At 54.0% G+C, this 22,619-nt stretch overlaps 1 protein-coding gene across 16 annotated transcripts in view; it reads left to right on the forward strand.

The window, feature by feature from the left end:
- DCTN1 (dynactin subunit 1) overlaps window positions 1-22,619 on the forward strand; it is a 45,316-nt gene that overhangs the window by 295 nt on the left and 22,402 nt on the right. For 6 of the 16 annotated variants that reach the window (XM_087875350.1, XM_087875347.1, XM_087875343.1 and 3 more), the window contains exons 2-4: window positions 14,380-14,628; window positions 16,302-16,380; window positions 18,180-18,211. In XM_087875350.1, coding sequence (XP_087731476.1) covers window positions 14,401-14,628; window positions 16,302-16,380; window positions 18,180-18,211 — 339 coding nt within the window. In that variant the 5' untranslated portion in view covers window positions 14,380-14,400. Of the gene's footprint in view, window positions 1-5,033; window positions 5,143-7,236; window positions 8,967-14,379; window positions 14,629-16,301; window positions 16,381-18,179; window positions 18,212-20,619; window positions 20,641-22,619 lie in introns of those variants that run through there. The other 10 variants (XM_034426087.3, XM_034426088.2, XM_087875351.1 and 7 more) reach the window with 7 other exon arrangements.

The raw sequence follows: 22,619 nt of genomic DNA on the forward strand, positions 1-22,619 counted from the left end.
GAAGTCAGCGGCCCGACCCGTCCCCGTCCCCGTCCCCTGGGCGGAGGGAGGCGGGCGAGAGCCGGAGCGGGGCGAAGCCCAAGCAGGCCCGGAGGAACGGCGGCGGCTCCGCTCCGCTCCGCTCGTCCCGTCCCGAGAAGCGAAGGGAGGAGCGCCCGGCTGGTCTGCGACGGCTGCCCTTCCTTTCCGGAGCCCGGCAGGCCCGGCGTCTCCCTCTCCACGGCGACGGGGCTGGGCTAGAGGGCGGCCGCCACCGGTCCTGCCTGCCGGCGGGGCGGGCCACGCGCGGAGTCCTGGCGGCGGGATCCGTCCGGCTGCTGCGGGAGCGGCCCCTGCGTGGGAGAGGGAAGCCGTGAGCGGAGAGGAGGCGGCGGTGGGGGCGCTTTCCCTCCCGGAGCTCCCTCGCTCGCTCTCCCTGGTCGGCCTACCTCGCAGGGCTGTCGTTGAGCGCGTGGGGGGGGGGGCGAAGCGGAGGGAGAGCCGTGGAGGCGCCTTGGGCTCAGAGTTCCGTCACTCGCCTTAGGAGATGCTCGGCGTGGGAGGGGCCCTTGGAAGGAGGAGCTGGAGGGCCCTGGGGGCTCACTCCACTCCCCCCGCCCTCTCCTGCGATGGGGCGACCCCTCCGCTCTTCCCCTTAAGGGCAGGGGTCCCCGGGGCTTTGGCCTCCCCTCCCCTCTGTCTCTGCCCTGTTTGACCCGCGGCCTCTCGGTCACCGGCCCCGAGACCGATCTGCGCCTTTCGCTTCCTTGAAGGGCGAGAGGGGCTGTGGGGGGCCGGCAGTGGCGCAGCGTCTGGGGAAACGGGCCCGGTTCTGAGGTTTCAGTCAGAGCTGTTGGGGGGCAGGTGGCGGGTGAAACAGGAGGAGATTAAAGTTGGCGCCAGGACAAAACAACTGGATCATCTTTATTAAAATTTTCCCTGTTGATTTCTTAGGGGTTTTCCCCCAATCTGCCATAGTGAGCCTGAGTGCTGGGAATGGTCTCCAGAATTTGACTCAGGAAGGGTTAGGACTACTAACCCTTAACTACTGCTAAGAGTAGTTTGGTCTAGTGCAGTGGGGTCAAACTCAAAGGGGTGCTTAGATCTGGCCCACGGGAGCCGCCCTGGAAACAGCAAAGGACTGGCCTGCAGTGCCTCTGCCAGCAAAAACAGAGCATGCGCCCCCTGAGCTCCACTGGCAGAAGGCTGCAGGAGGTTGTCATGGCTGAAAATGGGGTCGGGGTGGGTGGGTGTATGAGCTCCATTTTCACTGGCAGAGGGCTAGCAAAACAAACTAAAAACAAAACAGGAGAAATGTTTCCCCTTTTGCATTTGAACATGCAAGAAGGGACAGGAAAGGAGAAAGGGGAAGTGGAAAGACAAAGAAAAAAAAGGAAAGATGGGAAGAGAGCAAAGAAGGAAAAAGGAGAAGAAAGAAGAAAGAATGAAGAGGGAATAAAAAAGAGAAGGAACGAAGGAAATTATGAGAGTGAGGGAGGGTCTGAGGGAAGTCCTGCCTTAGCACTTGGCCACCACAGGTGCCCCCACCCCCCACAGGAGTGATGTTGAGCTGGCCATGCCCACCCTGGCCATACACCCCCAACTACCCCCCCCCCGGTCTAACACAACTGATGCGTCCCTCAATGAAATCGACACCCCTGGTCTAGTGGTTAAGGCACCAGGTTAGAAAACAGGAGACTGTGAGTTCAAGTTCTACTTTAGCCATGAAAGCCAACTAAGTGATTTTGGGTCAGTCTCTCTTCCCCCCACCTCCCCTCCAATCACCACCTCATAGGGTTGTGGCTGTGAGGAAACTAGGAGGAGGGAGGTGTGTTGGGTTTGTTTGCCACTGCAGCTACTGTGCTGATTCCTTGGGAAAGACAAATGGGCTTCTGTGCCACCATCCCTCCCTCCCCCTACTCTGGTTGGTGATTGCAGTGGTTGCATCCTGACATTTAATACACCAGAAACCCCAATGTTCCACCTAGAACAATCTCTTTTGGATATAAATAAAAACAAAAAGTTAAATTTCAAGTGGGATTTGAAGACAGTGTTACCATAGCATCTCTCTTAGCTTTGGTTATGTTAAGGTATGACTTGTTTAGTCATGGTTGGCTGAATAAGCCTCCGTGGCTGTGGATACACGACTAGTCCTGAACTGTGCTGTAGGCATTGATGGGCAGTGTATTTAGGCCAAGAGAAGGAGAGAGGACTCTGTGGCACCCCTTCCGGCCCGTGGCTTTCAGAGGGAGAACTCCCTGAGGATGGGGCCCTCCTGGTCCAGAGGAGATCTTTCTTTATAGCTGGAAGCAGCAGGGAAAGCATCTTTTGATGCCCTGGTGCAGCTTTTTTTTTTTCAGCATATCTGGTCAAAAGGGGAGTAACTCTTATCCAGAAAGTCTCAGCTAGACAAGGTGCTCCTGGGGAGCAACAGCTCCTGAATTGGCCCAGGCCATCATGCTGCCATTGGCCCAGTGGCCTTCCCCAATCTTGCTCCCTCCCCCGCAGGTAGGCTTGGTGGCTTCCCAGCCTCTCAAGTAGCCATAGTGCACGGGTGTCAAACTCACGGATCTGGCTCGTGGGGCCACCCTGGAAACAGCGAAGGATCAGCCCGGGTGCCTCTGTGGCCCTCCCGAGCTCCGTTTTTGTGGCAGAGGGTTGCAGGAGGCCGTCACAGCCGAAAACGGAGCTCAGGAGCCCATTTTTGCTAACAGAGCACTTGTGCCACCACAGGCACCCCCAACACGCCCACCCTGGCCACCCCCCACCCCCCTGACATCCAATGCAGCCGTGATGCAGTCCTCAATGAAACCGAGTTTGACACCCCTGCCATAGTGATTCAGGGTTGGGGGGGGGGAATCTAGTCCGAGGCAGCTGGAGCTGAGCTGAATGGAACGGAGAGGCTATTTCCTTTGGACGCTTTCAATCCAGCTGTTTTACTCTTTGGTTAAAAACCACGGAGTGAGGGAAATGCAGGGTAGGTGGAGAACAAGTGATGGCAGGGCTGGAAGAAGGGAAGGGATCAGATCCAGGGGAGCAGGTTTGGGGGTTTCTGGGGCTGTCTCTAGTGAAGGTGAAATGAAGGAAAAACTGAGGAAGCCGCAGATCTCCTCCTCCCCCTCCCAGGGAAGGAGCTGGGCTGGCTGACTGAACTGGACGGGACCACCCTGCACCAAAAGCAACTCACCTGGTTACCAGCCAGCATCCTCCTCAGCGCTCTCGGCGTTGCTATGGTTACCCTTCAGTGAAGCACATCCTCAGCTGTCTTGGTCTGCCCCTCAGTCGCTCCAGCTGTTGCTGAAAAAACAAGGCAGAAAAATGGGCGCAGGGTGATGGCCAGCCCCCCTGCGCCAGGGCCCCCTTTGTGCTGCTGCAGTTGCCCTGCTCTCTTCCCTGGAGAAGGGGGCTCACCTGCTGCCGAAGTCGTGAAATGGTGGCATTTGCCAGTGCGCAGATGCCCACTCTTTAACGCCTTCAGGGTCCTAATGCCTGGTGGGCTCCAGTTTCCCGTTGGGGGAGAGCCAGGCTGGAGGGCGAACCGGCCACTAGGTGGGCCTGGAGTTTGGGGACACTGGAGGGGGCAGCAGAAGGGCCCTTGGGAGGATTGATGAATTGTTAGCTAGTAAAATCTTGGGTGACAAATCTTTTTTCCTCAGCAGGAATTGAAGGGATTAATGTATAAAAGCTTTTGAGCACCAATTTTGAGAAAGTTGTTAATGAGAACACCCTTCGAGGGGAGTTGAATGACTGGTTGTGGCTCCTACACCCTCCCCAGGTCAGCTGAGGATGCCCAAAGAGCTTCCAAAAACAGTTTCTTTGTAAAATCTTTTTCCCTCTCATTCTCGTAGATTGTCATTTGTCAATCCATCTTCAGCTCAGTCTTGTTAGGTAAAACTTGTTTCTCTTCCAGAACATCTTTTAGAAACAATCTCTGTGCAGATGACACTATTAAAATTAACTCCCGAGCCCACTGCTGTTCAAAAAATGTCCTTTGATATATCCAATGTTAGAAGGGTTTACTTCACCTGTAAGTGGAATTTATGTGTTCTCCTTTAATTGTAATATTTACTTCCCTCTGCTTCCCTTTAGTGCCCATTTTTTAAAATCTCATTTTTTAAAGCTCAAAACAAAAACATTTTCCCACAGGAAGGATTCTTTATAATTTCAAACACTTTTATGTATGTATTTCTGTATATGCCGCTCATCTCATCTAGAGGTAACTCTGGGCGGCCTACAAGCATTAAAAATGGTAGACATTAAAATGATAAAACAACAAATAACAATCATAAAGTAAGTACAGTTAAAAGATGTGGAGGAGGGGAACATAAAATGCACGTGGAGAGGTGGGGATACTTTTCTTAATCCAATAGCCGCCTCCAGAATGGTGCACCCGCATTGGGCCCCAGACCAACTGGCAGAACCAGTTCTTCAGACCCTTACAGAAGATCAGCTGGGTGGGTGCAGATCTCCCCTTTGGAACATTGTAGGCCTGAGATGAGAGCTGCGCCCACCCTGCTGACCTTCAATAAGAGCCTCAAGTACCCCTGGTGGGGGTGGTGGAGGAGACGATGCTGCAAAGGGCAGGAACCATGGCAGATAAAAACCCCTTTTTTCCTGCACCCCGCCAACTGAAAATCCTTGACCAACGGAGTCTGCAGCACACCCCCTCTGCCAGCACAGGGCTTTAAAGGCGGTAACCCACACCTTGAATTGCACCTTGAAGCAAACCTACAACCAACACAGCTTTGCGAAACAACAGTGTAACCTAGGCCACCTTAAGGACTTAGGGTTAGGGTTACTATCTGCCCCGCCAATATTTCAAATTTATTTGGACCCTTAGTCTGTAACTTTTTAAAATCAAAAGTTTTAATCACCCTTTTGCTGTTTACGCCATTTTTTTTTAAGTATTTAAACTTGTAGCTAAAACTTACTTTCAGTCGGAATTGAAGGAAGCTTAGCCAACTTGCCTATCCAAAGGCTTCTAATGTCTGAAAAGCAAGTAACCATTTTTTCTAGAAGTGATTATAAAAGGAAATATATGAACTCTTTGACAGTGCCATCTGTGGATTGAGCAAGAAGGCTGTTTCTTCCTTAGAGCTGCAAACCTGCTGGAGACGCATCATCTTGCAGTCTCTTCACAAGGAGCAGCTGTCAGTAGCATTTGTGAGTGATCTCATCCCACACACATGGGTTGTCGTTGCCTTGTTGTCCAGAGAGGTTCCGAAGAGCTGGTCTACTCGCTGGCTCTTCATCCCTTCATGCTCGTTGCTTTCCCTTTGCAGAGCTATTTTCAGTCTGACATTCCTTCTTCCTCTGGGAACCAAGCAAAGTATCTCGGGTCTACAGACCTGAGAGATGCCTGGGCTAAAGTAGTTTACCACTCCTCCCGGGGGTCTGCCTCTCTTAAGACGCGCTCAAGGGGTGTGGCCTTTCAGCAGCCCGTCTCTCTCCTCTGCTCCCTGGTGGCTCTGATGGCGGGCTGGATCTGGCCAAGGAATAGAGGAGGCTTTCTGTCCAGTCAGCTGCCAGCCTCTCCCCAGAAGTCTTTTCTGTACAACCAATGCTTTTTCTTAAATATTTTCTGTATTTGGTCTATTGATATCCTGGTTCGATTAAATTATCTGTGGTGCTTCCTTCCTCATCCTGTTCTGGATCACCTGAGATGGATAATGTCATTATGCTAAGGGAAAGGGAACACATAAAGTCATAGCAATCCCTTGGAGTAGCCGGTTGTTCAGAGAGGAAGACTTAACTGAATCCAGAAAGATTTTAGCCCTGAAGGTTTCCTGAGAGATGTGATGACTTCTTGGGTACCATGGTGCAAAGTTATTCAGTTCTATGTACAGTTGGCCTATTAAATCCCTCCCCACCCTGCAAGGTCAGAATTCTGAAAATAAAAATTTCTCAAAAAAAAGCCTGTAAGTGAAATGGAAGCTAATTCATTTTTCACGGAGGCGCAGAGGAGTTATTTATATATGCTGCAGTGCCTGTAATGGACTCTATATGGATGGGGGATTCCTTCATCTTGACCTCTCTTGAGTTAGGCGCGGAGATGGGTCATTCATGTATTAATTTTGTAAACTGCTGCAGTCAAACAATTCTCAGTGATGCATAATGATAACTCTTGTCAATTGCAAAAATGAAAATAACTTGGGAATATCAATGCATAAACAATATTCTCTCTCTCAAAAAAAAAAAAATATTCTCTCAAAAAAATAATAATTTTAAAAGCTTCCAGAAAGATAATAATGTCAAAGCTAATCTAGCTTTTTGAGGGAGAGTCTTCCGTAATATTTCTCTCTGCAATTTATATGCTGCTCAGTGTAAAAAGTCTCTGAACAACATGCAGCAAGAGACAGAAAATGGAAAGATCTAAAAGGAAGAAAAACCAGCCTTCCAAAGTCAGCCGATTTTACCGGAGAGGCTGTTATTGCTGATGAAGCCAGTTTGGGCTGAGGCTCCTGCTTTTCCTGCATGAGGCGGCCGTGAAATGCCTGCCACCTCTTTTCTTGGCATCAAAGGCAGATTGTCCTTTGGACTGAAGGACAAAACGCCAGAGAGGTTCAGGGAACTTTATTATTTATTTTATTTATTAGATTTGTATGCCACCCATCTCACTTAGAAATGCACCTTCCTAGTTGCACCCAATTATTCCCCGGGTTTACCTAGTATAGATGGTGGGGAAGGGCTGCAACTGGGCTCCTCGTTCCTTGGAGGCCACCCAGGGCCGTGATGTCACCAAATATAGGCAGGGGCCGATTCTATCCAGACCTTTTTTGATAAGGTGAGCATGGCCCAAAATTGCATCATTCAAAGTTGGCTGGTAGATCTGAATGTTGGCCGAGTAACATCTGCAGTTGCGGTCGGGGGAGGGTCACTAATGCGGTAGCCATAGGCCTTGGGTGGGGCGTCCTGTGACTCGGGTCACGTGTCTCCTGCAGCCGTGGCCACTCCAGACCCCCCTGCAAGGAGGGCCTCCCCGAGAGACTCTGGGCCTGTTACCACTGTCCGGAGCCTGACTCTACTTGGAGCTTTCTCTCAGAACTGGGCCAAAGGAGTCCTTTGCATAGAAGTGAATAGCTGGAGGTGGTCAAGCTTCCTGGGCAAAGCTTTGATTTTTTTACTTCGCCAAAATGGTTGCATTAGCTAGGACCAAATCCTGCTGTTTTTCTCTGTTCAGCTATATTGGTTCTGCTAAGCTTTGCCAAATTTTGCCTTTTTGCTGTTACCAATTTCTGCCTCCTTTTTTCTTTAAAGGTGCAGTTCTGCTCAGTGTTGTAAAAGCTTGTGGGGAGAGCAGGGCGAGGCGGACCATGGCAGGCTCCTATCAGTCTGCGTATGGAGTTTGACGATGTGGCCGCAGAGGCAGCCAGGGAAGCTTTCCTGGTGGCCTCCCGTCCTTGCATTTCCAGTCACACGCTTTGCATGACACTTCCGGCTCATCAGGAGCTTATTGTAGACCCCTCGGCGCCCTGAAGAATCTACGTGAAGGATTTCTGAAGCATTTTGAGGATAAAAATCATGTAGCCTTTTCCTGGCGTGAATGTTTCTTCCCATGGGGGCCGTGCTGAGGCCCTGTTCCAATGAACAGAACAGCTTTTGGCTTCTGGAACCCTTGGGGGGGATCTGCTGACCCCTGCCCATCTGGAGGTTGGCCAGGAGGACCCCAGGAGTGACTGGTGGGTCCTTACGTGATAAAATGGCCCTGTCACTTGCAGAGGGGGAAAGCACTCAGTGGATCCAGAGGGTCGTAAATGCTCCTTTTTGTACACAGTGCTTGAGGAAGTGGTGTCCAGTGCAGACATTTTGGAGAAAACCAATTATGCCCGCATTTTTAATCTGAATGCAACCTAATCTTGGATGGAGTCATTAATAGTCAGGATCGTGGATCCATTGTCGTATAAGAGAGGCAGAGGGAGAGGGATCTTGTTGATCTCAGAGTATCGCACTTCAAGACTTTATGCTGGGAGAGTCTAAGAAGCATCTCAGTCAGCCAGGGTGAGACTGGTGGAATCTGTTCACTGTTGGCTTCCTTGGGTGTCCTTTGAGGGAGCCCTGCTCAATTGGGGAGGGGGAGGAGTCCCGCCCTGCTGGGGATTTCCCAGAGGGGCCTGGGGGTCAATGTGTCATTCCCCCATTGCTCCAGCCAGTGGCTCCATGGCTGCAGGGAGAGGGATACTTTGGCAGGACGCCTGGTGGGGTCTTTGGACCCCAGCCAGTCTGGTCCTGCAGGCCTTCAGACCAGGTCAGCCTCTGGGGGGCCTGAGCATTTTCCATTCGGACATTCCCTTTTGGTCTGCTGGGAGGAGCCCATCTCCACGACTCAGGAGAGCAATTCAGGGGTGGTAGATGAATACCCTGCTGGTCAAAAGGGAGGCAGGCAATCCCCCCTCCCTCTGTGTGTGTGTGTGTGTGTGTGTGTGTGTGTGTGCACGCGCACGCTGTTCCTGTGAAGAGTGGAGCTCAAAAGCTGTAGACCTGGGCATGATGCTTTTGTCATCCTGGTTCTCTGAAAGCTTCCTGGGTTGAAGGGAGCCTCCTGCAGCTGAGCTGGGGCTGCCAGTGCCTGCCCTGTGCTGGCCTTTGGGTCAGTCCCAGAGCTGGGGGCTCTCTGGGTCCCTACCCTACCTTACCAAGCCTCCCGCGTTGCTTTTGTGGGTCTGGGGCAGAACAATCTAGCATTAGGACCCAGTGGGCTGGCAGTTCCTGTGACAAGAGTCTGGAGCAGCACTAGCGCAGAGTGAGTCTCCATCAGCTGGGCAGGATTGTGTGTGTGAGGCTCAGGGACCTCTCCCACAAAAAGGCCTCTTTCGCCTTGGCCTCCCCGGGGTCTCCGCCCGGCGCCCAGCAATGGTCGCTTCCTCTCTGACCTAAGAGCAGGATCCTGCCAGATTGTCCTGGCTATGAGCTGAGGCTGCCTTTCCGGAGCAAAATTGGCAGGAAAAAGAATCAGCATGGCCCAGGTCAAGAGACACCACTATGGCCAGGTGAGTGACAACAAGGGGCCCAGGACTGGGCAACTCCGGGTTCCTGCTGGGTACCGGGCGGCTCTCCAGGCAGGGGAGGAGCACCAGTAGTTGGGTGGGTGAGGAGAGGGAGAGTGAACAAGGAGAAAGGTACCATGGTTTGTTTGCCCCTGGCCTTGCTTTGTGAGTCCAGAGGAGGGATGTGGGCCGATGTTCTCTGCCGGAAAAGCCTCTGCAGTTGGGATTTGCCTCTGGCTTCCTTGGCAGTCAGCTGGGCACCTGGGGCCCGTGCTTCACCCTTCCCATTCTTGGCTCTTTGCCCCTTCTTGGTCACTGAAACCGAGAGGGCCGTGGACGGTCCCTGAAAGCCCAGACTGCCCGCCCATTGTGGCCTGGGTGTCCCCTGCACGCTCAGTGGGCCCCTCCTCTTGGGGGTTTTGCCATTTTCTTCCGATTCCTTTTTCCACCCACCTCCAGAGGCGATGGCGTGGCAATGTGCTTTGAGCTCTGGGGACTTGGGAGCAGCTTCCTCGTCCTTCTCTTGTGCAAAGCCTGGAAGCACAAGCGGCCCGAAGAAGACTGACATTCCCAGGCTTTCCAGCTGTGCCTTTCTTACCCCGGCTACTCCTGCAGTGACACTGCCTGGTTAATGGAGGCCAGAGGAAGTTATCTGACCATTCAAATGCAAAATGCGGTCAGCCTCCCAGAGGTGTCTGCTTCCCTCAGTGAACCTTCCTTTAGCCATTGTCCAGGCCTGAAGGAGGCCTTGATGCTCGCTGTGCACCTTAGCTTGGGGGTGGAGAGAGGTTTCTCAGGCAGGAGATCCCGAGGCCACTCCTTGGCAGCATCACCAGATAGGTTGGGAAATGACCCCTGGCCAGTTCTGAGCTGTGATGTGCCAATCGTTTGATTCAGGATGAGGAAAACTTTTGGTGTTGTTTATGGCTTTCCAGAACGTGGACAGGTGGTGTCTCCGGGCATGGTATCCTCGAAGAGCTGGACCATTGGGAAAGTGAAGGGCGGTGTCTCCCTTGTTGCGTGGTGGTGGTGTTTTTGATTTCTTTTAGAATACAGGGAGATTGTGGGGCTAGACACATGATGCTGAACAGCACTTGGGTGGTTGCCTTGCATTTGGATTTAGAAAAGTCAACACAGATCGTAGCTTCTTTGTTTGGGCCTTCCCAAGAGAAAATGAGTGGACTTTGTGGCTTGGCCTGGCTAATGCCATAACCGTTTATGGTGGTTGTTGCAGAATTAATGGGAGAGGCCTGCTCAGCCGAAGAGGCGAAAGGTAGGGGCTACGAGCTAAGGCAAGGCAAGGCGTGTGCCAACATGCTTGCTTGCTTGCCCCACATTCCTACCCTTATGCATACTTGGCTTTTTGTTCTTTCTCCTGTTACTCAGAGCAGAAAATAAAACAGCCGCTTAAAACCTTGTTAGACCAGCCCAATCATCCTTCAGTTACTGTAGCTCAAGCTGAAAATGCCTGTGGAGATGAATGAATGTCTTGGCTCTGAAAGGGGAAGGATTCGGGCAGGGAGGGCAGTGACTCAGGAGAAGGCCCAGAGAGGGGAGGGCTTTCCTCTGACCGGAATGCCCAGACAGGCAGGCCCTCTGGGGCTGAGAGGTTTGAAGTCGCAACTTTAGGAAAGGAGTGGCGGCCAATGGAGGCGGTTGCTTATTCTGGGCTGGCTGCTGCTCCTTGCAGAGTCATTAAATCAGAACCTCGTCCAGGCAGAGTCCTCTGTGTCCCCTGGTGGCCCTCCACTTCCCTCTCGTATCCTCGGCTGCCTTGGCAGCTTTTTTTCCAGGCAGTTTTGGGCTTTTGTCAAACGTCGGTTTGGACGCTGGAGATTTTGGCTTTGATCCCTTTATCTGCACTCCGGTTCCTCTGCCTGGAAGCCTTGCTGCAGCAGTAAAGCCAGATCCCTTCTCAGCTGTGCCCATCCGGTGGAGCCCTCGTCTTCCTGGAGGGCTGGTGAGGAGAGCCTCAGTTGGAGGGCCCAGGGGCATTTCACCTGCAGGCACGGTCCCCTCAGACGTCTGTCAGCTGGCTCAGGGCTTTGGCCAGGTAGGCCATCTTCTCCCCCAGCATCGCTGCAGTCCGAGTTTTTTGTGGCTTCAGACCCAAATTCTAGTCTTGGGGTATAGGAAGGGATGATATTTGTGAGGCTGATCAAGGCAGGCAGCTTTCAGGTGAAACAGGCTGGCTGCCTTCCCGCCTTCTGCACGTGGCACCTCCGGCAGGAAAGAGAGGAACATTTCTGCTCCAGGAGAACGAAGGTTTCCTGCCGGCTAAGAAAGGGTTCAGAAGCGCTGGGGGCTCTGAGCAGGGGGCTGCTGGGGTTTCTCTCAGGCTTTTGCTGGGAGTCAAGTCTCAGGGTTTGCTTACCGGTAGTTCACTTTGCCAGTTCCTAATTAGTGGGGCATTAATTTTTGTGGATGTTTTTCTGATGGGTTTTACTGAATGTTAATTTTTTAAAGTGCTTTTGATGCTGTGAGCTTGTTTGCAGCTGCAGGGTGGGTGGGTGTTGCTATTCTGGAAGGTGAAGTGGGTGCAGAGACACCTGGAGTAGTGCTGGCAGGAAACGAGGGAGCCTGACCGGATGTGGGTGTAAGCTCAGATTCAAGCCTACGGTGGCCAAGTGCTTACTGAAGCCGAGGAAGGCCGGCCTCCCTCCTAGAGCTCCTCCTCCTCCTCCTCCTCGTTAGGGACGGAGCGGCTGGTGAGGGGTGTGGGACTGTCAGGCTGGTTGCGTTCACTGCAGCTGGTGCTTGTCTTTGGATATGGTGGCAGGGGGAAGACCTTGTCCTCAGTCCCTTCCTGCTGGCCCTGCTGCCGGAAGGAAGGGAGGACCCCAATGGGCCCAATGGTGCACCAGAGGGAGCTGGGGTGGCTCTGGGCACAGCTCAGGGGAAGCGGCCTTAGCTGCTGCTTGGAAGAAGCCAAGGACAGCAGCCTCAGATTGGGTCGCAGGTGGGCCCAGGTTCTGGCTCGGCTCCAGGAGCGGAAGTGGCCTGAGAGATGCCCAGAGTGCTGCTGCAGGAAGGCAGAGCCTGTGTTAAGAGCCGCCTTTTGGCAACAAGGGTGGCAAAGAAGCACACTTATTTCTCTGCCCTTCTGGCATCGCCTGGCCACCTGGTTTTGCATGGTTCCATCCCTTCTGGGTAAACATAAACCAAAAGCTTCAGCAGAGGCAAAAGGGTTCCGCTTTGTACCGTCTTGTGACCCGGCTGCGCTCTCCACTCTAAATAAGGCAAGCCGTCCTGGGCAACTTTCTGTTGTGCACCAGTTGCTCCCTTTCCTGGATCGGGAGCCCCTGCGCTCGGTCACTCCGGCGATCTCACGGGTGGATTATTGTAATGCGTTCCACCCTTGAAGAGTATCCAGATGCTTCAGCTGCTACAGAACCGAGCTGCGGGGCAGTTACACCACTGGTTGCCAGTTTGCTTCCCGGTCCAATTCACGGTGTGGGTTGTCACCTTGAAAGCCTTTCGTGACATCGGCCCGGGGACCTTCTCACCCTGATAGGATGCGGCTGCCCCAACCATATCGACAGGCCCTGCCAGTCAGCCTCTTGGAGGGGGCGGATGGGTTAGTCAGAGTCCACCTCCTCCCTGGACACACTCTGCTCCCTTCCTCCTACATCGTTCCCATCACAGCCCCATCTTGTGGGACACCCTGGGATCCAGCCCTCCCCCCCTCCCCTTTTAACCTTGTGGAAAGAAAGAAAGAAAGAAAGAAAGAAAGAAAGAAAGAAAGAAAGAAAGAAAGAAAGAAAGAAAGAAAGAAAGAAAGAAAGAAAGAAAGAAAAGCTGCTCTTCCACCCAGGCCCTGGGAGAGGTGTGGCTGGAGCCTGAGGGTTACGTTGCTGTTGGATGGACTGGGGATTGCTGGGTTGGGATTGACGGGGGATGTTTGATTTTTTATTGCTGTTTGAGCTGCACAGAGTTGTGTTTCATCTGATGAGCAGTCATATAAGACTGTTAAATACATAAATGAATAATGAAATCAATAAGAGCAGAATACAGATAATAACCTTAACTGTCAATCAACTGGCATCCATTCTATCCTGTCAAGCTGCCCATATGCCAAGAGGCGGGGGGCCAAGCAACTCCTCTGAGGTCTCTCCCTCCCTCCCTCCCTGATCCGGGGTTCACTTTGGGTCCCTTTGGCCTCTTGGATTTTGATTTAGAGGCCTGCTGCCCTGAGATTTTTGGGGTAAGAAGAGCAGGCCATGACATAAGTGGATTAATAGGAGTTGCTAGGCTGTTCCTGCTCCCATGATGGGGCTTCTGGGCTGGGACGAGGGCTTTTGACGGGGAATATGAGGGTCTGGGCTGACTGCAGGAAATTAAACTGGAGGCAGGAGAACTAGGTGTTCACTGCCAGGCGCAGGCTACTCCAGAAGGCTTTTGGGGTTTCAAACAAGGGCAGTGTTGGCGCCTGTGGAGCCTGGAGAGGGAGCCGGCCTAGAACCCAAGTGCCAGGCAGTGGGAGGCATCCTTGGGGGCATCTTGATCCCCATTGAGGTTTCCAAACGGACAATGGTCTTCCTCTCTTCAGATCCAGAGCCCTTTTCCATGACACTGTCATGAACTTAGCTGAGGGAACCAATTGTGAGAAGCTTCTCCGTGCAATTTATTTCCGCATCTCTCATTACGGAGAGATGCTTGTGCTGGAAAGCAGTTCTGCCTGTCCTCTTTGCTGGGCAATGGAGGCTTCACACAGGGCTGGATGCCCAGGCTCCCTCTGGATGGGGCAGGGCTGATGCCAGAACCACTCCTGGTCCAGACCAGGTTGGGTTCTCAAGCTTACATTGGAGTTTGCCCACAGAGGCTCCCTGGGGTTTGAACTCAGCCCGGTTTATCCCCTTCCTGGCACACTGGCCGCCTTCAGGAGCCCCGAGCCCTTGGAACCGAAGGCGGTGCAGAGCCAGGAGGTCCGAAGGCCTTTCCTCCAGAGGCCTCCCATTAGGGCCCAAGAGGGCAGGGTCAGCGTCAGTGGCTGAGCAGTCGCTCTGGGAATCCTCAACCCAAGAGGTCCTGAGGAGGCTCCGGATTGCCCAATGTCCCAGAAGGAGGTGCTGAGCTTTCACCTGAATGGGCAGTGTCTGGGCTTCCTGCTTCCTCTGGGACTCAAAGCGGCTCTTGGTCTCAATGTGGCTGGAAGGCCTTCACTGCTGCTGTTGTGGGCATCTTGGTTAGCGGTTGTTGGGCTGGGAGACCCAGCTTCTAGTCCTCCCCACCCCAGCATGGTAGTTCTCTGGTGACTTGGGGCCTTCAGCCCAACCTACCACACAGGATCGTCGTTGGGGCCAAATAAGAAGAGAGAGCCATATGGGTTGCCTTGATCTTCCGCAGGAAAGCTGGTCTGGGAAATCTACGAGCAACAGATGGCCTACCATTTTCCTTCTTGTGCTGACTCTTCTAGGTCTCCAGCGCCAGTGCCAGGATGAGCGCAGAAGTGGGCGGCAAGCCCCTGAAAGTGGGATCCCGAGTGGAAGTAATCGGCAAGGGGCACCGTGGGACGGTGGCATATGTGGGGGCCACCCTCTTTGCCACAGGGAAATGGGTCGGCGTCATCCTGGATGAAGCCAAAGGCAAAAATGATGGGACGGTGCAGGGCAGGCGGTACTTTACATGCGAGGAGAACCACGGCATCTTCGTGAGACAGTCACAGGTGAGCCTCTGCTGGTGTGGCCCCAAATGCTCCCTCCCTTCATCAACAGCAGCCTCCCCCTCAAGAAGGGAGGGAGGGGGCGTGTGCGTGCGTGCGTGCGTGCGTGTCTTTGCTTGCTTTAAGGGACCTGAGGAAGCCACGGGGAGGGGCAGAGTTCAAGGCTTTCCTTTGATCACTCATGCCGCTCACTTCTCCAGGTCTCGGCTGCCGGGAAGCAGTTGCAAAATTACACAAGAAGAACCTGATGATTATCTATCTATCTATCTATCTATCTATCTATCATCTATCTAAATTCCGACATCCAAGCAGGCATTAGATGCTTGTTGGAACTCTTAAAATGATTTTGGATTTTGATTTTTATGCTGCTTTTCGATTCATACGCATTTAACTTTGGCCTAGTTGGGTCAGCTGGCTAGTCCTACCTTAGGCCTGAAAGCTGGCAGGGTGACTTGGGGCCAGTCCTCCTCGCTCAGCTCAGCCACGGGGCTGTTGTCGTGGGGAATAGAACAGGAGAAAGGAGTGTTAGGTTTGTTTGCCACCTTGAGTTGTTTATAAAAAAATAGTAAAGGTGGGTTATAAATGAATAAATAAATAAAGGTAAATATCGATCAAAACGAAAGGCACTGGTCATTAAAGCCAAATGAGAATATATAACATTATTTTTAATTCCTTTCTTGGCTGCTGCATTCCTAAAAGTAATGCTGGCTTAGCGGTCTGTGGCTTTGGTGTCCTGCCTTTGCTCCTGATGCATTTTGGTACCAAGCGTTCCAGTGCTTACTATGAAAGCCCCCAATGGCCTCCAGTCCGTGGTTCAGGGCCCCAGGACTTTCCTGCACTTTGTCCGGAAGGATGCTAGGTAGCTGTGGCTCCTGGAGATCTCCTCTCTCCTGGCTGAGCCTCTGTGCCCAGGCAGCCAGGGCACTTTCCTCCCAGCTCTTCTCCTGCTGGAGCTCCTCCCCAGCTTCATCCCACATGGGCTGGGCCGCATTCCTCAAGAGATGCCAGCTTTGGAAGGGGTATCTGGGGTGGTGCGAATCCCAGAGTCTGGAGTGGAGAAGTAGTTGCTTTGAATCCTCAAGTGGCCATCTGTGAAGCATACCACCTGCCTCCCGTGGATCTCAGACGGCCTTGCTTTTCCTTGCATCTGCCCTGGGGGTCCAAGGAATCGTGGCATGAAATGCGTGGAGGGTGGGCTGTTGGCTCTAAAAGGCTCCGAATGAGGCGATGTGCGGGGGCTTCGCCTGTGAGGAATTCACATGGCTGCTGAAAGAACTGCAGTAGCCAGCAGCTTTTAGACAAAGACTGGCTTCTACAATTCTGATCTCCCCATTGGCTGCAGACGGAGTTTGCAGGACAGGCGGTTGCCGGGGGCAGGCCGAAGCCCAGAGTTTCCCAGTTGGGCCTTGGCTGCCTCAAGAACCCTCAGGGATCTGCCAGGGCCCTGGGTGGCCCCTTCCTGTCTGGGCAGCTCCTGGAGCTCACGGAGGACATGAAGCATCTTTGAAACTCTGGATCAGTAAAGGAGAGAGGGCAGCCCCAAGGACGCTGGCCATGAGGGTGGATGCAGTGCTGTGCAGGGAAAACCTTTTTTTTTTGCTGCGTTTAGGCCAGAAGAAGCCAGAAGGAAGAAGCTGGAGGGGCCATTTTGTTCATTTCCTTTCCTTTCTCTTTAGATCCAGGTGTTTGAGGATGGCGCAGACACCACCTCCCCAGAAACCCCGGAGGCTTCGGCATCAAGGGTCCCCAAGAGAGGTAGGGTGTTCGGCTTTTTCAGCCTCCTGGGGGCCTCCCCTGCCTGTTTACTGTACGTTGGCCATTTACAATGGAAAATGTCTCCACTGCCCTAGCAGATTTGTCTCTTGCTTTGGGAACCTTGGGTAGCTGCCTGTCTTCTATGCCATGATTCTGAGCATTGCCCCTTGAAGCAATTTACGTAGGAATAAAAGAGGTTGCCAGCACACATGCGAAGACACCTTCCGAGAAGGTGGCCCGTTGCCTCTCTCTGGGCAGCCATGTCTTACCTTTCAGAGGAGCAGCCAAGGAGCTCCCACAAAAGTTCTGGCTATGAGGGGCTGCCCTTCACGGGGCTCCTGGCAGGTGGCTTGTGGTGGCATTCCAGAAGCCCCCAGATGTTCACGGATCCTGGCCCATGGGGAGCTTGCTGCCCCTGCTAGCCAGGCTGGATGCCAAAGCCGTCCACGGATCTGCTCAGTCCCAGGGGAGCCTGGGCTGGTGGAGCTGGGATCCCCAGGGCCAAGGAAAGGGGAGGGGCCCACTTCAGGCCTGGAAAAACAGGTGATTTTCAGGTGTGGTGCAGAAGGTGAGATGGCTATTCAGGAGCCGGCATGCCAGAAAGATGGCAGGGAAGCAGCCTCCAAGCAGCATTTGATTTTGCAGGAGGTTCAGCCTCCCTGATGATTGCTTTCTGCTGGAAGGTTTCCTTGGAAACTGCCACAGACGATACAGGCCCCGCAGGCTTTGTCACGGCTCTGCTGACGGCTTTCTTTCTTTCGGCTGTGGCTTCCCCAGCTGCCATTGGTGGAGGGTGGGCTGCAGAGGGCCCCAAAACAGCCAGAGAAGGAAAGCTTGATCCCAGAACTTGAATGGATGACTGTGGGTGCCCAAGAGGTCAGAGGAAGGACCTCTGCCCACATCCCAGCTGGCCCCAACTCAGAGCCTGGAGTACAGGGAGCAGAGCTTCCCTTTTTCTCTTCCTTGCTGGGTCCTTTGATTCCCTTTGCGGTTTGGCCTGCGTTGCTTCCAGCTGGAATTCAGTCCAGGCCAGGTCCAGTTGAAGGCAGGGACAGTGTTCATTATAGCTGCACTGCAAATATCGGCCTCTCCGCCCTGCAGGTTTACTGGTTGCTAGTGATGCCAGTCAGCAGCAGAGCTGGCGGGTGGGGGCTGGGGGGCTGCAGTGTGAAGGTCTAGGCTGGGACTGGGAGACCCATGTGGACCCATCCCCCTCAGCTCCAGGAGCTCAAAGCCTGGGGGGCTTTGAGTGGTCCCCCTCTCCAGCCCAGGAGCCACGGTGGGTGGGCACAGTAGGAAGGGATGGACAGATGGAGGCCCACTAGTATATTTTTCTCTTGGCCAACCTACCTCATGGTGGGGAGCGGGTATGGTAAGAAAAAATGGGAGGAGGGAGAGCGCACTATGGACACAGTTGAATCCCAGCTCTGGAGGATGGGGAAATGAATAATCACAATAAATCAAAGAAATAATAAACAAAATAGTCTGAGTATCAGATGAAATGTTACTAATAGGACAGCGGTGGAACAAAAAGCACCCCAGAACTCTTAAGCCACAAACAGACTTGGCACATATTCTGGTGTGAGCCTTCCGCGATTCCCTGCTGGGGGGCCCAGGGGCCACATCTGGAGTGGGCAGCATGCAGGACTCTTGCTTCAAAGTTCTTGTTTCCAAACGAGTTCAGAGAATTCCCCAGAAGTTCGTAAAGTGCAGACTTGGGTGGCATATGGAAATACATGGTCCACCTCTCCCAATAAAATCACTTTCAAAAATGTTGTTATTTTGATTTTCTCCTCCAGATTCTTCAGAAGGGCCCAAAGCCAGCAAACTGGTGAGTAGTTTATTTCTGCCATGTCATCGTTTGAGGTCCCCTGTACCTGTCTGATGTTCATTGCAAGAGAAAAGTGTGGCCAGACCCCTTTCCCACGAGACATTTTGCAATTATTTTGGGGGGGTGGTGCCTGCTTTACATAAGACAACCGTAACCCTGACCCTTTTCGTAACCACCTAAAACACACCACCTCTGCCCCATGTGCTCAGCTCGAAAGGGGCAGCAGCTGATTCCCCATCAGCCCTGGATGAAAAGGTCTGAGAATTCGGAAGGTCTCTTCCCGTGAGCTCGAAGCGAAGCCCTTCTGGGTCGTCTTGCAGCCACTTGCTTGTCTTCTTGTGCTGACCAAGAGGCCTGAAGGGGCTTCTTCCTCCAGGTCCCCCCAAATGAAGCCTTCCAGTGGGCCGGAGGGCTCTTCCCTCTTAACCTTTTCTGATTCCTTCGGCACGTAAAAGAATTCTGACTTTGGAAGGGTTAGAGTTTTCTTCTACTTTTATATTTTTATGGCTTTATCCATCCTTGTAAACTGTCCATGGGATGAAATAGGAAACTGGCCCCCTCCATCTCAAGGTCCGGCTCAGCTGTTTTCTTTGTTCCTTTGCTTCTTCTGTCCATCGAATGGCCTCTCCATTTGGTCCTCCGTCCAGTCCATCCTCAAGCCAAGCTGGTTCTCTCCGTTTAGTGCTGCAGGGAGACAGCTGCTCCTCTGGGCCTTCTTCGGAGCTGGTTCCCCCCCCCCCAACTTCTGCAGCCCCGCCTCGGTGGCCTCTTCTCTTGGTTCTCTTGGTTCTCTCTACTCCAGCCAGGCCTTTTCCCTTCCTTAAGCCGCTGCCCCATGGCCTCAGCCCCGAAGCTCTTGCCCCCCTGCTCCCAGTTGTCCCCCTCTGAATGAACTGGGCCCAGATCAGTGCTGCGGAAGGGAAGGGACCTGCTTCCTGCCCGCCCTGCAAACAGGTGAGGCAGTGGCTGAGATCCTGAATGCTGGGATCCCTCTGACTGCCTCATGTTGTCCTGGCTCTTGTGCTGTTCTCGATCAGAGCCAGTCAACGTTTGGTGCCTGCCCAGGTCTGAGTGTTCCCCCCCCCCCATCCATAACAGGAGCTCCCTCTGGGCCTTTAGCACTTCCCCCACCAGGTGAGGGTTGGGGCCAGTGGTTTCTTTCTCTGCCCTGAACTGGAGGGGCAAATCACGGCCTGGATTGGGGGCTCCCAGTCTTAAGCGGCAGACGGCTCCGTTGGGAGTTGGGGTGGAGCTTGGAAACACAGGTTTCCCAGAAGGGATGACAGCTGTGGCCGTATCCCCTGTGTTCCTGGAGAGCAGCTGCTGTCAGTTAAGCACATTGCTTGTGTTGCACTGGGCTGGGCCTGTGTCTGGAGACAGGCTCTGGTCCCACCATGGACTCCCTGGGCAGGCTTGTGGTGGCGGGGGGAAGAGAGAGAGTTGCCCTCCTGTCATTTCATAGGCCGGCCCATGCGCTGCAGGGCTGGGCTTGCTCCAGGAAATGGATCCGTGCCGAAAGGGCTCCTGAGCCTTCCTGTCCACAGCCTCTCGGTCCTTCCTCCTGGGAAAGAATTGTCTTTGGGAAGCGCTTGTGCCCGTGTCTGCCTGTTGTTCTGCAGTCGCAGAGCATGAATAAAAGAGGGAAACGGGGCAGCAGGACCGTCTCCTCTTTGTGTGGTGTTTGCTCGTGTAAACGGGGCACAGTGGTGACAGAGAAACCGGATGTTTTCAAAAAGCATTTTTTTGCGTCCATACAAATAAAAAGTTGAAATAATTTCCCACAAAGCGATCAGGATTTCTGCGGTTTGCCGTATCTTTGGCCCTTTTGGAGTTTCTTTGTTTTGGAGCAAAACTGGAACGTGAGGTTCAGGAAAAGGAAGGAGGGTTGCTGTGTTGTAAAGGAATCCACAAGCACCCAAAACTCTTCACCTTTTGCCTGGCTGATGTTACTCTGCTGGGCTTTAGGTTGTACCGGGTGGGGAGAGGTTGCCCAGCCCATCGCATGGCTACGTCTGACGAGCACTTCTGGCCTTGCTTAATTCTAGGTGGGGGGAGAGGGGAAGCATTTTTGAGTCCCCTGTCCAGAGACGAATTGGGGGCTTTCCTTGCCCTGGAAACTGCAGCTCTCTCTGGCCTGGGGGGGGGGGAAATGAGGGTCCTGGAAAGGGTTGGTGAACTGCGGCCACTAAAGGGGGCTTCAGCTCCCACTCCTTTCCCTGCTGGCCTTTGATTCTGCACTTGATCTGGGGAGGGGGAGGTGTGGGTGATCCAGGGCAAACGGACTTTTCTTTTGGCTTTCCACGAAACACCCTCAAAGCAGGAACACCTGGAACACCTTTCCGTTCGGAGCCACTGGCTTTCTCCCCCCCCCCCCATCTAACCTGTCCTTTTGTCCTCTTTCTATGCAGCGCGGATTGAAACCTAAAAAGGTGGTGCCTCTTTTTTCTCATGCGCATGAAACGGTGGTGCAAAAGGCCACACTCGTGGCTGCCGTGGCCTCAGCTGCTGCATACACGCATGCGTCCCCCTTGCATGGATATTCCCATTAGGGCTCACGAGTGTGACGGGGTCCCTGACTGGCCAAGGGCTCCCTGGAACACCTGGGCACATCCCATCACCAGCTTAACGGTGCCCAGAAAGAGGCTGCTAATTCTCGAGCTGGCTTACTTTGGATTTCTGGCAGTCACAAAGAAAGCTGTAAACCCAGATGCCCCCACTTCCTTCCCCTCCCCTCCCCCCCGCCTGACCTGGCCATGAGCGGAGGGGAAAGAGCGGAGGGGATTGCCCTGCTAATCCCTGCAGCAGTTTGGGGAGAGCAGTGGGATCTTCCCCCTCTTTGTCTGCAGCGGTGGGGGCAGATTTCCCAAGGCAGGAGCTGGGCTGTCTCCCAGGGTCAGAGGCCAGCTGCGGGAGACCGTCTCCCCCTCCACGTGGGCCCTTTAACTGTCTTCTAGAGCAGGGGTCTCCACACATGGCGATTTTAAGACTTGTGGAGTTCAACTCCCAGAATCCATTGCTGCCTGGGATTTAAAGTCAGCAGTCTTAGAAGTTGCTAGGTTTGGAGACCCCTGCCCCAGAGTCTCCCTCCATTGCTCTGCCCAAAGAGCAGTAGGGTGGACAGGCTTTCCACTGCTGGGCTAGGGGCTGGGGGGGGGTGTTAGAGGAGAATTAGGCAAAGGGGCCTGGAGTGCTGTTCACGCTGCCCAGAAAGGAAAGGAACCCTTTGGGGGGGGGCGGGGTGTGTGTGTCCGTGCTCTAGATAGTGAAGGAGAAGCGGAGGCTGAGGTCAGGCTTGAGGGGGAGAGCCAGGCTGCTCAGCCCACCCCGGGACAGAAAGTCCTAGCACGTTTCTAAGGTAGAAGCAACAGAAGCAGGCGGCGGAATCCCCCCTCCCTCCTTTGGCCTCCAGCCTGCCCGAAGAGAGGTCCTACCTGTTTCCAGGGGTGGGGGCTCCTTCCTCCTGACCCTGAGACACAAGCTCCGAACCTCAGCGGGGATGTGGGGGGAAGGGAACCTCCGCCGCTGCCTCCTTCCAGCTCTGCTTCCTTCCCGTCGTTGCATGTGCCTGAGGCCTGGGCTTGCATGCCTTGCTTGTTTGCACCCGCTGCTTGCAGAACCATCCTCCGTCCGTGTGGCTTTGCATGAGTGCCGAATCTGGCCCTGGTTCTGTCACTGCCTGCCTTATGGAGTGCCTGGCAGACACCCCCCCCCTCCTGCCAGCGCGCAGTGATGTCTCCCGTGTTTGGCTTCTGGCAACAGGTCTCGGCTTGCCTGGCTGCAGGTGGCTTGGTGCCCTTGAGAGTACAGGGCAGCCCCAGTGGCACCCGGGAGGAAAAGCGAGGCTGGGAGGGGCTCCGGTCTTTGTCCTTCGCCTCAGGGCAAAAGCCCCCCCACAATGTTGTCCAAACCAAGCTGAGTCCAGCTTGCCCCTCAGAAGAGGTGGCTGGGGGGCTCTTGGCAGCCTGTCTCTCTCGGTCCAGGCAAGCTGCTGATTGGATTAGTTGGTACCTCTGGCTGTCCTTCTGGGTGACAGATGGCTGCGGGGAGAGGGGGAGGCCCCTCCCTCCTACCCCCCACTCTGGGCCTGCCATCTGCCTTCCGGTCTGGGAGAGGCGCAGGTGCTGAGGCAGCCCAGGACCCCCCACCCCACCCCAGGGGTATTGCAAGGCCAGAGGAGGGCAGGAGACTGCGCCCCCTCCCTTGCTCCCTCCTCGCTCCTTCTCTGGCCAGGGTCATGTTTCTCGGGGGGGGGGGGGGCGGTGTCCTTGGGTGTTCAGCCCCAGCCTGCTTGCCCCTGCCTTAAGGGAATCGGGGTGGTGGTGGAGGCTGAAGGGGCGGCCTGGGGAGTGTGACTGATCTTACAAAACGTCAGCCATTTGATCAAAATGCATTCGTTTTCATTCGATCC

This window comes from Pantherophis guttatus, chromosome 8 (assembly GCF_059756535.1).
Source record: "Pantherophis guttatus breed Tessera chromosome 8, ASM5975653v1, whole genome shotgun sequence".
Taxonomy (NCBI): Eukaryota; Metazoa; Chordata; class Lepidosauria; order Squamata; family Colubridae; genus Pantherophis; species Pantherophis guttatus.